We start from the raw sequence: 14154 nt of genomic DNA, 5'->3' as shown, positions 1-14154 counted from the left end.
ATACAGCGCAGCAGTGTGCAATAATGTTGTGGGTTTTTTTTTTTTTTTTTTTTTACATTCAATTGTCAAACTGCTTGTGATTTTGAAGGGAAAAAAAGCCAAGTATGGTTTGCTGTTCAGTCAGGCAGAGAGCTGGTTCTTGATATGCCAGTCTGGAGTTTTCAGAGCTATTGCATCCACAGAATGGTGAGAAAGTTTCAATGGATGCTGCAAACTATGGCTGGTTTGTCATTGCTATGCAGTTTAATTTCATCACAGAATTAGGCATTCTATTTCTGCAAAACTGCTGACCAGTATTAAATCAGAAGCAATCAGAAGACAAGTTACTTAATGAATCAGTTTATAAGGGTGCTTAATGGTTCAAGGGAATGGATTGTAGAGTAACACGCAACAGGCCAACATTACCATTGTGGCTGAGGGCAAGAGCCAGTGTTAATAGTACAAAACATGGTTTGAGGAAAACTTTTATACTTTACAAAAAATAAACAAGGAACAGAAAATGTTCCTCTCCAATAGTCTTGACAGCATCATGATACTTTCAATTTTTCAACATAACTGCGGTTTGACCAGAAGATTGGTCATTCCTATAGAGGGCAGTATTGAGTCAGCATGAGTCCGTAGCCCCACATTCCAGTCTGAGTGAGGGAGGACACTTGGGTGGAGCTCTCCACAGTGGCTCCGCCCCACCCTCAGCTCAGCCCCACCCCCTGCTTGTTCTTCCACCTCTTCTTGAACTTCTCTGCCTCCTCCTTCTCTGCACCTGGAGAAATGGGCAAGAGGAGCCTCAGAACACTGAAGGAGAACTGTGCACTCGACGCAGCAGAGGAAAGGCCAGTGACTCCAGAAAGAATGCTAAAGCCTCCCGTCCACAATAAACCCACATATGACCTCTAAACCATCTCTCTTAAATTATCAACATGTCATTTAATGTCCTGTTTTATGTATGAGATTTACTTAATATTACATTATTTAAATCTATATAACCACAGACCCCTCGAACCTGCAGATTTTCAGCTGTTCTTCTGAGAAATGGTGCCAAAGATAATGTGTATCTCTTTAGGGCATTAGGCTGTCCAAATTACAATATGCATTCAATGATCTTTAAATTATTAGGATGGACCCCCTCCTTATTTATGCTTTCCCATTTTATGGTATGGCCGATCCACATACCATAAAAGTCAGTGGATCTGCAGTGTATTCTGTGCACTGTGGTTCCTTTAAATAGGGATTCTCATACTCAGTCCTATTTGCTAGATTTCTCCAGCCACAACCGCAACCCCTGCAATATTACATGCTTTTAATTGTTCTTATTAGACACTTAATTTTTTTTGTTGGAGGTGTTTGCCTCTTAAAGCCATAGAGACTCAGAAATAGCTATACATGCCATGAATACATGTCCGGTATTCACATTACAAAACTTTCAATATTAGAAACAATTGATTTATCTAATGTGCCATATAGCAAATGGTTCCTTTAGAAAGAACTTTCAAAATAACTCAAGTGACTATAGACTGACAGATGAAAATGGTGGGTTTCTAACTGCTGAAAGTGAGAATACCTAGAGTGGAAATGAGTTCAAAGGTAAAGCAGATAACAATGAGCCAAACCTGCATTGAGCCACGTAGGGGGGAAATTATGGAGGAACTTAAGCACTCTAAACTGATTGGGAGCAACAAAAACCATACACAGGGGGCCCAAGATAGAGTATGACAACCACTTTCTAATGTGAATCAGCCATATGGCTATGGTGTTGTGCCTCACAAAGATGACCATGCTCTACAAGCATCTGGTTTACTCGCGATTCATCCAGACTCACCCCACTGCTTGTCCACAAATTGCACGGCGGCGGTTTTGTTTAAGGCCCTCTTGTTTTGCAGTGAAAGAAGCTGATTGACTGAGAATGAGACAAGAAACAAATTAGAAAACCAAACAAATGTCATGTAGGAGGCATTTATCTAGTGATAGACAAAATTAATTGCATACTTGCTCCCTAGGAGCTTACAGCAGGCAACATCTGAAGAAACACAGATTTTCAACCCCGCTCCTGCCTAAAGCACCTTTTCTTGGCTAGCCACTACACCAAGGGCTAGCAGCTTAAACACACTTGTATGACTTCCCAGGCCTTTCATGTATGGCAAGGTGACACCCAGCTCCTCTGTCAAGTTGACCCAGCAGTTATGAGCATTCTGAGGGACTGAGTGTGATTGGTGCGCCTGTTGTTGTCAGAGCTCTGGTTCTCACCTGTGGTTCTGTTGGCCCCCGGACCATACAGGCGGGACTGGATGAAATCGAGGGCGCTCTGCTGCTGCTTGCTGGACAGGGATTGGTCTTTCAATCTCATAACGCTACTGTTCCCCTTCAAGCTGATGGGTGGAACACATATTTACACTCAAAATACATGTGTATTCTTTAAAGACACAACAGAAATTACTGAGTTATAGGACCTATAGCATGTGTCTTCATAGACATCAGGTAGTTGTAAAGGTAGTTAAGTATCTGAAACACATGTTCTCCGTATTTGTTGTTCGGGGTAAGGTTGTCTCTTTAGAGATTGTGATATCACATAACATAACTAAAGACATAAAACTCCAAGTTTCGTATATACGAGTAAAACATACACACAGAAAGAACTCAATATATATAGCTGGCCCATTCCTATAGAGGGTATGCATTGACGTCACTTTCCCACCGGAACACGTCCCCTCAGTCGGGACTGAGTGGCAAAACATGCTGCGACATGGCTGTCTTTAGTATAGGAAACAGCCAAACCGGGAGTAAAACAAACGATTATCTGCTTAAATTAAAGGCAGTTGGACTCGACAGTGATCCTTACAATTTACCAAAGAATCAGTGGTCCGTGGACATTCAACAAGAAATCGGAGCTATCTTTTTACAGACTGCCGAAAGTTAAAGAAAAGAGAAGCAAATGCATCGCTGCTATTCGCAGAAACAACTCGAATCCAGGCACTGAAACGTGGATTTGCGGTTGTTATTTTGTGTCAGGTATGTTGGATTTTTGGGTAAAATCATACCTTAATAATTTATATGCTTGGCTAGCTAATACGATCTAACCATCCCCCCTTTGTTTGTAGAACACAAGGCTCATCATCATGGATGTTTTTTAATAAATGCTGACAAAAACTTCACAGTTACACAGAATATAAATGAAAGATGCTAAATATTGAATTGATGAGTAGTCAATACAGTACATAACTTAAGGTATGATTTTACCCAAAAATCCAACATAGCCTACCTGACACAAAATGACAACCGCAAATCCACGTTTCGGTGCCTGGATTCCAGTTGTTTCTGCAAATTGCAGCGATCCATCTGCTTCTCTTTTTTTTAGCTTTTGGAAGTCTGTAAAAAGATAGCCCCGATTTCTTATTGAATCTATTTGTACAGTCAATCGCACAACCTTTCCCATTTTAGATGTTTTTTGTGTCTTCGGGGCATTCAAGCTGAATGCTAACGCTGTCACTCATAGTCTTTCTGCCACTCAGTGGGTGTAACCGCAGCACTTTCGCCTGCGGTGACGTCATGTGCATACCCTCCAGTACAGCACACAAGATGGGCATTCCTCAGTGCTGTTGTACACAGCCTTGGCAGACACTGATAATACATGATTGAGACACAGGTGAGACCTGTACCTAATCCTGCAGTTCTGGCTAATCTCTGGAGTAAACCATCACTTTACCTTCGTCTCTTCCGCTTCTTCTTCTTCTTCTTTGCCTCCCCCTTTTCTTCTACCCCATCTGTGTCTGATCCACCACTCTCCTCAACTCCAGAGGAGCTTGCCTCCTCTCCATCCCCTGCTTTTTCAGCTAGAAAACAAAGAAAGACCATAACAACTTCAGGAGTAATGGAGATGACTGATAAACAAGGCTGTAAGAGAAGTGCAAATCAAAAAGTTAATTCTAGGGCTGTCAACCGATTTGAAAAATAAGTTGTAACTGAATTAATCCATCAATTCATAAGCAAATTTCAAACCTGTGATTAAAAAAATAATAATAATTACAGCAATTGCAATCTGCAGGCCTTTTCTATTTTGACAAAAGCATTTAATTGCCATCATTCAGCCAGACAACGTTGATGTACGCAATTGCATTGCAGAACATGAAGGATATTCTGCATTTGCGAACTGCATATAGGTTCAATGTCATACCTTGAACTTTGGATGCCTTTGGCTTTCTGAAAGGAATAGAAGGAGAGAACCATTTCTTATTTTAGACTATTGTGAAACTGAATTAACTACATTTTCATGTCCTTCTACCAGAAGTGCATTCGGGAACGCTTACTTTGGAATAGTAGAGTCTATTTCTTCCAGGATATCATCGGGGAGAAGCTTTCTTTTCTGTTAGGAGCAGATAAAAATAATAATGACAACAATACTATCATTACAATTTCGCTGATCAGACCAGTTATCCGAGAAAACGGACATGTAACCTCTAGATTACATTTAGCCTATATACCGCAGGACAGGGGCAATCATGCATCAAAAGTGCCTTCTTACAGGTTACAACAGCAGGCTACAACGTCGTAAAATCTTGCGAATGCAAACTCATTCACCAACATTACAAAAAACGCAGCACTCATTGCGTTACTAACCTTTATGCGCAGAACTTCGTAGTTACACATTGTATTGAAAGGTAGCTAACTGTGCAATATTCTCATTGCCCATTTCGTTCTGAAATCGTACCTTTTGCTCCTGGAACAGTTCCTGCCTCTTTCTTCGTTTTTCCTTCAATAATTCTTTTTCTCTGGAAACAAATGACGGTTGTTAAAAGCAACCACCAAGCTAATTATTGTATCACGCAACAAATGTATGAGATACTAGCCAACTCGCGAATATTATACTGCAAAGCACCTTCTTGCGGTATCAATGGCCTCTCGCATACTCCGTAAGGCCACCGCTTTAGAATCCTCGAATGTCACCTCTTCTGGGGCCTCATCGTCGTCCTCTTCGCTGGATGCGACTCCTAAATGTAAATTTTCTGTTATTTTCTTACTTTTTTGCTTACCCATTTGGACGCCTACTTTCCCATGCTGCTTTTTCGCCATCTTTAAATCAGAAACAACATCGTGAACTTTCACCTCACTACGATGTTGTTTTCACAGGCTACGATAGGCATGGCTCCCTCTAGTGGCACGGGTGTTAATGTTCTACGACGACAGAGGTAAATCATATAATAACCATAGACTGTGTAAAAGTCGGTCATAACCATAGACCATATAAAAAGAGGTCATAACCGTTCTTACTTATGTGCAAATGCTATATATTGTAAGTACAACCCGTTGAGCTGGCAAGTGTTCATCTTAAGTTATTGTTCATTATTTAATATTCCAGACCATAAAATCAATTATTTCTGCTGTTCACACTTATTTGTACCACTATATCCTGTTGCATCGAGCAGGATTTGCATCCTGTTGAATTCAGTAGGCGTTAATCCCTTCAGACTGGTAGGGAGTTCTATTTGCAAACAGTTTAGACATCTTGTATGATGAGTGGACTGTTATGAACAGAGGTAGGAGCGTTGATCACACCATTTATCTTTTGCCATTTAAGATAATTTTCTTCTCCAACAAATGATCTGTTTTTTTATCCTTTCCTGGAGACTTGTTTATTTCCATAAAGATAATACATCCAGATTCTCCAGAAAATGTAATCCATGGAAACAAATGAGTCAACAGAAACCCTGTTTATTTTACTGGGGCTGTCAAATGAACTGGCTGTTATTCTTCAGACACATAGTGTAAACCGTATAGAAGTGATTCCTCTGTGACACATGGACATGTTTTTGTCTAAACACACACAGCATTGGTTTAAACAGACCAACTGTTTTTTCTTATTTTTCTTTAGTTAGAAAATGCTAATTATGGTTGAAGGCTTACAAAAGCATTGTACAATATATAATAACCATGTGTCTACTTGCAATGTCTCTGGGTATAATTCCTCACAGAATAAGCATATAATTTCCTCATTTTTCAGCAGGGAGCTCTAACATGGAAGACATCATCTTGGAAGGTGTTTTGCAGTGATTGTATGTGCATTCTGGGGTTGTCCCACTTATTTATTTTATTTATTTATTTTAAGGGTAATGGACACATCCACCCTCCTGTACTTTTCTTCTTTATTCATAAAGATATTGGCTCACACTTCAGTAAGTGCCATGACAGAAAATTGAAACCCTGGCCACACAGAGGGATTTGTATATTCGTTCAGAGCCAACTGCCCAAATGGTCTCCTATCCCACTTGTTTTCTATCCTAGGAAATTAAGTTAAAGCAAACTACATGCATATTGAACAAACAGCCATTGTACAGTAATCCTCATATACATTTCTGGGATGGCGTTATAAAGTTTATTATAAGAAGTAATTATATTTTTGCCTACATGAGATTAGTGTTCATGAGAACATTCAATGTTACAAATTCAATATGTAGCATTTCACAAAATGCATCACTCCTTACAAACTTGTTTTTATTTTGTATTAAGAACACATTCCTTATATATTTTTAAAATATTTTGATATCCATCGCAAGGGAGGCAGATTCCTGCAGTCAGTATCTGAGAGAATATGGCACGCTGGAGAGGCAGTTTAAAGCTTCCCATGTTGGCCACCCTTTCTCGCTTTCTTCTTGGCCCTGGTGGTTTTCCTCACGCCCGCCTCTGTGCCTCTCGCATTAATCTTGGGACCCCTCTGCTGTTGCTCTTGCAGTCGCTGTTCCCAGCGCTGTATGGATGGAAAGAAGACTCTCAAATAGCACAGGAAGAGTTAAAACCTACAATGGACTTTACGTGAGTGTGGCGTGTACTGGAACAAGGTGGGACACAGTTCTGGCTGAAAATGTGTTTATTTAATGAGAGAAAGGTTTTAAATGATTGCTTGACAATTTCTAACAGTCTGGTGACAAAGAAACCAGTGAACTGAAACACTGGACAACCTACTGTAGGAATTGCATGAACTTTAACTTGGCCACAAGCCCCATTCGCAAAATGATGAATGCTTAGCTTTGTTTCAGTGAATCATCATTGCACTAATGTTAAATAATAGCAAGGGATCAGCGCTTTGACTAGAAACTTGCATGTATGATACTATTGCTAGTGCCACTGCTTCTACTACTGTAATAATAATAATAATAATAATAATAATAATAATAATAATACCTGAAAGGCCGCACTTTTAAGGGGCTGACCTTACCTTATATCTCTTTAACAACTGGTCTTTCCATTCCTCTATGATGCAACTGTCCAGCATCATCAGTCTGGAGTGACAACAAGGTTTTTCAACAGCCTTATACAGTCCAGGTGCAATTATGTCATAAAATGTCTAATAATTGAAAACATCGCACACATTCAGCTTTTAATAAAGTTGGTGGTTAGTTGTGCCCCAAGACTGTTGAGATGATAAAATTCAAAGCAGGGACCTTTCAGGGTTGCCTCTATGAGAAATATGATGTAAAGAGGCTCTTGAAATGAATATTCCTTAAATAGATGCCCAGCTAACACTACATAAAAGCTGCATTGCGTGGATTTTCAAGAACCGAAATAAATAAATAAATAAATACATAAATACATAAATACATAAATACATAAATACATAAATACATAAATACATAAATAAATAAACAAACATCGTCTCAAAAGTGCAAACTAGCAGTTACTGTATAACACTCATACCTGCAGGTCTAATGAATTTCAAAGTAATGTAATCATGGTCTATTTGCTGTCAGAAGCAACTTACCTTGAGCCCCACTCATAGCACATGATAATTACTTCTTGATTGGGTTGAGGTTGCAGGCACGTGCATGAGGAATTTGATATTACAGGTACGAGAGTTTCTGTGATTGACTGGGAAGATTTGACCTTCTCTTTCACCTCTACAAGCACAATCACTTCATGGCATCCAGTCTGATTCATGTCTACAACTTTTGCATGAATAACTGCAAGTGAGGGAAAAAATGCAACAAAATATGGTCATGAATAATTAATTACCTATACAAGATACCTACTGCTTAGGATACTTATTGTAAAACATTCCTATCTTCAGATATACAGAAGACGTACACACACACTCCATTCCGTTGAGCTTTAACAAGTCTGCCCATTATTCTCTGAGCTCTCTCATTAACAAGGTGTTTTTGAAACATAGAACTACCACTCGCTGGATGTTTTTTTGTTTATCGCACCATTCTCTGTAAACTCTACAGACTGTAGTGCAGAAAAATCCTGGGAGGGCAGCTGTTTCTGAGATGCTGAATCCACCACATCTGGCACCAAAAATGATACCACAGTCAGAGTTGTTACATCACATTCTTGCCTATTCTAATGTTTGGTCAAACAAAAAATTAAACTTGCATGCATGCTTTATATATTGAGTTGAAGCCACATAATTAGCTGTTTGGAGGAGCATACTATAGTTTAAAGAGAAGTTGTACCAAATAAAGTGGGCAGTGAACACAGTGCAGTCCATACATACTTCACCCAATTGACACAGTAACATAATTTTTGTGTTTTAGCACTGTACTCCAGCACATTGGATTTGTGTCAAGTACATGTGAAACATGTACTTGACACAAGTGCAACAATTACATTGCAACAAGTACAAGTGAAACAATTACATTGCAGCCCTTTTTTACACATAGTGCCCCTTTCTGAGGGACCAAAAGTAATTTAACAATTGGCTGCTCCAAATTAAGGAGGTAAAAATTAAAATAAAAGCTGATAAGCTGCACTTTAACCTCATAGTCATCGTATCATTTCAAATCCAATGTGCTGGATTACAGAGCCAAAACAACAAAAATTATTTCACTGTCCAAATACGGTCCATATTTGGACAGTGAAATCATTTTTGTTGTATATATATATATATATTTATATATAGTGATTGTTTGCTCCAGCAGCCTACTGAAGCAAGAAGGGGGTTCATTTATATGTTTTTCATATATATAAATATCCATGACTAAATAATAGACTTCCAGGCTGATACCGAACGTGTTATTGCTATTGGGGTACATACCATAATCATACTTCATCTCCATATATGTTGTAAGTGTTGGTTTCATTTTACGGCATCTGCATCTATCTGTTGAGATGCATTCGACACAGACAGTAAATCAGCAATGATTTATTCAGTTAATGGTGACTAGCTTGTGAGACCAGCCATGCGCATTCACTCACCAGAATTCCACGTTTTGCAGTCCAAAGCTTGTGGTTCGTTTGGCATTACGTCTAGCGAGGCATCGACAACTTTTACATCTTGAATGAAGTTAAAATGGTATATTAAAATAAACAGTCGCAGTGCTGCTTATTTGATTAATGCAAACAAAATTAAGGGCGGTTAGCATGTTCAACGCGTAGAGTTGCAATAGTTTATCAGGTCTTTGGAAAATTAGACGCTCGGTGCCCCTAATAATTTATTTCCATACTCACCTCACTGTTCCATAAAAACGAAAGGCGAACATTAGAGACTCACCTTCGGCAAATTCAGTCACCATCGCTTCAGGTGATATGCAGACTCCGCGGTCGTAAACTGGTAATTCTTCGCAAGCGAATATTTCTGGCCAGCTGTGGTTATAGCGCCTCATGATGGGCTCGCATCCATCCCTCGCTCTTTGACACACCGACTTGCAAGGCTTGATCGGGTCATGGAGGAAGTCAAATGCGCAGATTGGAGCATACATTGCACACAAGAAAAAGCGCAATACCTCGCTGCAGTTGATGTCCACGAGCTCCTCATATTGCTCTATTGCCAGTATTGCATTCTGCTGAGTGCTATGATACAGGTGGTTGGGCATTCTTGTCATGTTCCACGGCATAGTTCTGCACATGTGAATATGAACCGGCTCGCAGGGGGCACTATGTACCACCACTCCACCTACCAAGAAACACAGAATAGCGGTCGCTACTCGGAGCATATCCACAATATAAGAGTTCACCTGCCAGCTAATCAAAGAAAATGCTTTATATAAATTGATTGATACCCGTAAATCCACGCACGTTCATAAAGACAGTGAGAATTAAGTCACGGCTGATACCAGTTCAAGGATGGCTGAATGTAGCTACTACAAACATCGGTGATGGAAGTGTTACTTTTGATTTAGCGTGGGAGGAATACAAAAGCCACAAGTGACATGCCTTCTTACCGCTTCTTTTCGACTACATCATTTATTGTTTTCCAAAGTCAGTGACACCATTGACATGAGTTACACTACATTCTCGCATCCCCATTAGCGTGGAGTTGCACTGCGTAAATTGGCCCACCAGTTATCGTCTGTTTCACCCTCTTAAACCACATTATGTCAAAACTAGCTATGCCTACCATGAAGAAAACAATTCCATGTTCATATTGTGCTTACTGTCCTACATTGCAAACAACTGCATAAAAAGGTAAATTATTTTTAATCGATCAAATTAAAGACTGATGTGAATCAATAGGCTTCTAAGTGTGGACTCCTGACCACTAAACCTAACCATCTGGAAGATAATGAAAAATTTAAAGACAAAGCAAACGATAACGAGCCAAACCTCGTATTAATAACAGGAAATTAGCACGTGTTCAGGTACGTCTATTGATTTACCGTCTTTTATGCATTTTTTGGAATGTTGCACAATATGAAAATGGGAATTTTATTGTTCACTGCTATTTTTGATATAATGTGGCTTAGGTGGGTAAATAATCCCTCATGAAAAACTAATTAGGAAAAATTGACATCTCGTTAAAATTTGGGGATTGCAATTGTGGTTGGAATGAAAACCAGTAGGCTATACACAGGGGTACTCCAAGACCAAGGTTGGGAACCACTGTGTTATACTAGCCAATACAGCTTCTCGAGATATACTTTCTGCACCGCATACAAAAAAGTGCCAGTGCTCAGAAGAACAGTGTGGTATATTGTATGTAGGGATTCTAGTTCACTTACTGCTTCTGCGCAGCACGGTTTGCAGAAAATTAAGAGGGTTTTTCTAAGCTAGGGTGCCGAGCGGCCAAACGCACCGCCATTAGCAGCCGTGCCGATTATATACTGTTTCTTCGTAGCTGTTTATGCATTTGGAACGTCCATTTGACAAGATGCTTGTGCTTTTTTCCACTTTAGTATTATGCTTGTCGGAAGTGAAACCCTCACGAGCTTACCCTGGGACTTTCGGTCCCGTTCAGCCCTGTTTAGCACCGCAACAATGGGAAGGCAGGTCTGTGGAATATGATCACAAAACAGGTAGGAACACGAGGGCCATGGTCTCGTATGATGGACAGAACCAGCGAATTAGAGTCTTGGAGGAGAAGAGAGGACACGTACCATGCAAAAAGTAGGCAACGTATTATTCTGCTCATACCAACATTCTACTCAGTCCTTGACATCGGATTTGTTGATGAGTCGTTATGATCGGAACGTGATATAACATATTTTTGATGATGACAGTAACTGCATTATGAACACGTGACTCTGTCAGGACTCTTTGCTAAAGACGCATGCATTGAAGCGATTCTTATACGAATATAAGAAATCCTCTCCTTTATTTTATGCGTGCCTTACGAATTTTGGGCTTCACGGCAATCGTAAACGTCAATCGTAAGCGATGCACAGAAGCGATGCAGCATCCTTGGTCGAATTTTTTTTTCATTGTACACAACCGTGTTCCCTTACGTAATTTGTTTTATTTTCCGTATTGATCCCTTTCCCCCTTTAATACTTGAATAATCGTATCAACTCAACGTTTCTATTAACGAATCACACAGTAGGTTAAATGCCATCCATCCATAGCCGAGGGTGCCGTGAGCATGTCATCCTGAATACTATAATGACGATGGCCAGTTATTGTAAAGTATCAGGATCCTGCTTTTATTTTTAATTTTATTTCTACAGTACACGTTGCTTTGTAAAAGTGCTATGCAGGACGAATTTACATATTTTTCAATGTGTGAACCCATAAGATTGTGGTAGCCTACAAGTGCCTTCAGCATTATGATATGCCTCAGACTGATACAATATGACCTGCAATACAACGGGTTAATGAAATGCCTACTTTCAACAAACCTTATCAGCAAAATAACTTTCTTTACCTTTTTTAAGGTTCTTTGAATACATCTATCTGTTCAAGAGTGCCGTACTATTCCAGATCGAACAGGTCACCCAGCAGTGCTCCAAGATCCCTCTGACACAAACCTGGGATCCCTATGACATTCCGGAAAACTCCACTTATGAGGACCAGTACTTCATAGGTGGTCCTGGTGACATGATTGAGGTGCAAGAGTGGTCAGACAGGAAGCCTGCTCGAAAAAGTAATTATTATTATTATTATTATTATTATTATTATTATTATTGACCAGGAAATCAATACTCTGTTGGATTGCAAATGAGTTTTCAGATTACATGTCTTATGTTATCTGAATGTTTCCCTGGCGGTTTCCAAGGACGGTATTTGTCTTGGAATGTCATTTTTTTGTCATGCATATTAATTATTGCAAAGCATTACTCATGTGCTGTTCATAGTGTTAACAGCCTCATGTAAGATACAGTATAAATGCATGACTTATGCAGTATCTATGCCTGAGAGTAAATGAAACAAGGTTGAGGTCAGTCCACACAAATAGACAAGAACAAAGTTCTAATAACAAAGACTGCAACTGATTGAAGATGAAGATGAACATTTCTGTGTTAAAGCTCAGTTTTTAAACATATAAAGTCAAATAAAGATGACATATAAAGATGCTTGTGGTTTCAAATATCATTACATTTCTTTACAAAAACATGCCTTTCCTTGCCCGCTTTATAGTGGATTGAAATCAGCGTCCTGACTGTTGCCGGTCAGGTATAAATGAATCTTAAAGAAAAGCAATCGGGGTGGAATTACTGATTGATGTCTGTCTGTACTGTGCAGATGAGGCCTGGGTTGGTGTTTACACAGTCAAGGACTGCTACCCTGTCCAGGAAACCTACACCAGGAACAGCAGTGTGACAACCTCCACCCGCTTCTTTGACTTACAGCTGGGCATCAGCGACCCTGAAGTGTTCACTCCACCCACCACCTGCCAGTCTGCCAGGCTCAATTTGATGACTCATGGCTGCTAAAGCCTCAGGACACTTATTTTGCACAGTATATACTGTATACCCAGGGAGTGGAGAGGAACCATTACACCTAGCTATGTCAGACAAACCTAGCTCACATTTGGGGACATTTTAACCCAATGAGGTTAGGAGGGGTAATGATTTATTAGTGAGGATATATTTCTTTATTAGAACAGAACTGATTTGGTCTTCAAATCAATACTCAGAAGTGACCTTTATAGCTTCTCATTGAACACCGGTCCCTTATAATTCAAGTCTGTGTCCTACCTCAGCTGTATTGTTTGTAAACTACTGTAGTCACCAAGTCAACTTACAAATGCAAATGGAAGTATATAAAAACAAAGTAACGAATTTGTTAAAAGTGAAGGAAGTAAATAAAGAAAGGCCCACGAGTTTGTATTACTAAGGAGCCACCAAAGGAATGATGAATCTTATAAGCCTAGTGTTAGGCTATATAGTCAACCGCACAGGGAAACAGCACATACCATATATATGTATGTGTCTGTTTCAACAATTTGCTTCCCTGCATAAGTTCGGTTATGTGCTGCATTGCGATTTCCTTTTTTCAGGTTTAAACAAAACATTTTTTATAAACACATAATATAACGCTTCATAATATAATTTTAAATTACAGTCTTTGCTGAAGCAAATAAATACATTACTCAACAAATTGTTTCATCTTGTTGCATAGCTAATTATTACAGTTTTGTCATGGTAGTGCTTTATTGTGATTAGTTGTTGATTTTGAATCTTTGAAGCTTTTCTCTGTCTCATTAAATCGAAGCTGAAAGAAAAGTAGGCGTTTGTCTTTTTCTATTCTTGTATAATTGCGCATAATTGCCAATAAATTACAAACAGGAAAGCTGTTCTGTACACATTATTGTCATTTTAATGTCTGAAGTTATTTGGCAGTTGGAAAAGTGTTGAGTTGGTGCTTCAAGTCAGATATCCCATCTTCCATTTTGATTTACTACGTAAGAGTGATGGGGAGAATTAGATGAGGTCCTGCCTTGTACTCTGTGCTTCCCCTTTTTTGCTCTGGCTTGCCCCAAGCCTCTTCTGAATACTGCGGTTGCTGAAACAGAGG

At 39.4% G+C, this 14154-nt stretch overlaps 3 protein-coding genes across 5 annotated transcripts; 1 reads left to right on the top strand and 2 right to left on the bottom strand.

The window, feature by feature from the left end:
* Positions 1 to 323: 323 nt before the first annotated feature.
* On the bottom strand, positions 324 to 5086 carry nol7 (nucleolar protein 7). Its single transcript, XM_035428449.1, has 8 exons — positions 4868 to 5086; positions 4700 to 4760; positions 4299 to 4354; positions 4166 to 4191; positions 3698 to 3824; positions 2242 to 2363; positions 1817 to 1894; positions 324 to 760 (listed from the first exon to the last, which is right to left on the bottom strand). Exons 1-8 carry the CDS (start codon positions 5059 to 5061, stop codon positions 690 to 692), a joined length of 735 nt encoding a protein of 244 aa, XP_035284340.1. The 5' UTR covers positions 5062 to 5086; the 3' UTR covers positions 324 to 689.
* Positions 5087 to 6347: 1261 nt separating this feature from the next.
* Positions 6348 to 12164, bottom strand: LOC118233110 (secreted frizzled-related protein 4-like). 3 transcript variants are annotated; one of them, XM_035428470.1, is made up of 7 exons: positions 12062 to 12164; positions 9476 to 9635; positions 9181 to 9258; positions 9020 to 9085; positions 7745 to 7943; positions 7202 to 7265; positions 6348 to 6733 (listed from the first exon to the last, which is right to left on the bottom strand). In XM_035428470.1, exons 2-7 carry the CDS (start codon positions 9585 to 9587, stop codon positions 6599 to 6601), a joined length of 654 nt encoding a protein of 217 aa, XP_035284361.1. In that variant the 5' UTR covers positions 9588 to 9635; positions 12062 to 12164; the 3' UTR covers positions 6348 to 6598. The 3 variants fall into 3 exon arrangements, with proteins under 3 accessions (XP_035284361.1, XP_035284362.1, XP_035284360.1); XM_035428471.1 differs by lacking the exon at positions 9020 to 9085; XM_035428469.1 differs by lacking the exon at positions 12062 to 12164 and having other exon boundaries at positions 9476 to 10187.
* On the top strand, positions 10774 to 13865 carry epdr1 (ependymin related 1). The gene is made up of 3 exons (XM_035428472.1): positions 10774 to 11307; positions 12072 to 12280; positions 12880 to 13865. The coding sequence occupies exons 1-3, from the start codon at positions 11045 to 11047 to the stop codon at positions 13068 to 13070; spliced, it is 663 nt and encodes a 220-aa protein (XP_035284363.1). The 5' UTR covers positions 10774 to 11044; the 3' UTR covers positions 13071 to 13865.
* The last annotated feature ends 289 nt before the right edge of the window (positions 13866 to 14154 follow it).

Source organism: Anguilla anguilla, chromosome 8, assembly GCF_013347855.1.
Source record: "Anguilla anguilla isolate fAngAng1 chromosome 8, fAngAng1.pri, whole genome shotgun sequence".
Classification (NCBI taxonomy): domain Eukaryota; kingdom Metazoa; phylum Chordata; class Actinopteri; order Anguilliformes; family Anguillidae; genus Anguilla; species Anguilla anguilla.
The sequence above is the reverse complement of the archived record's forward strand: the minus strand, read 5'-3'. Positions and strand labels throughout refer to the sequence as shown.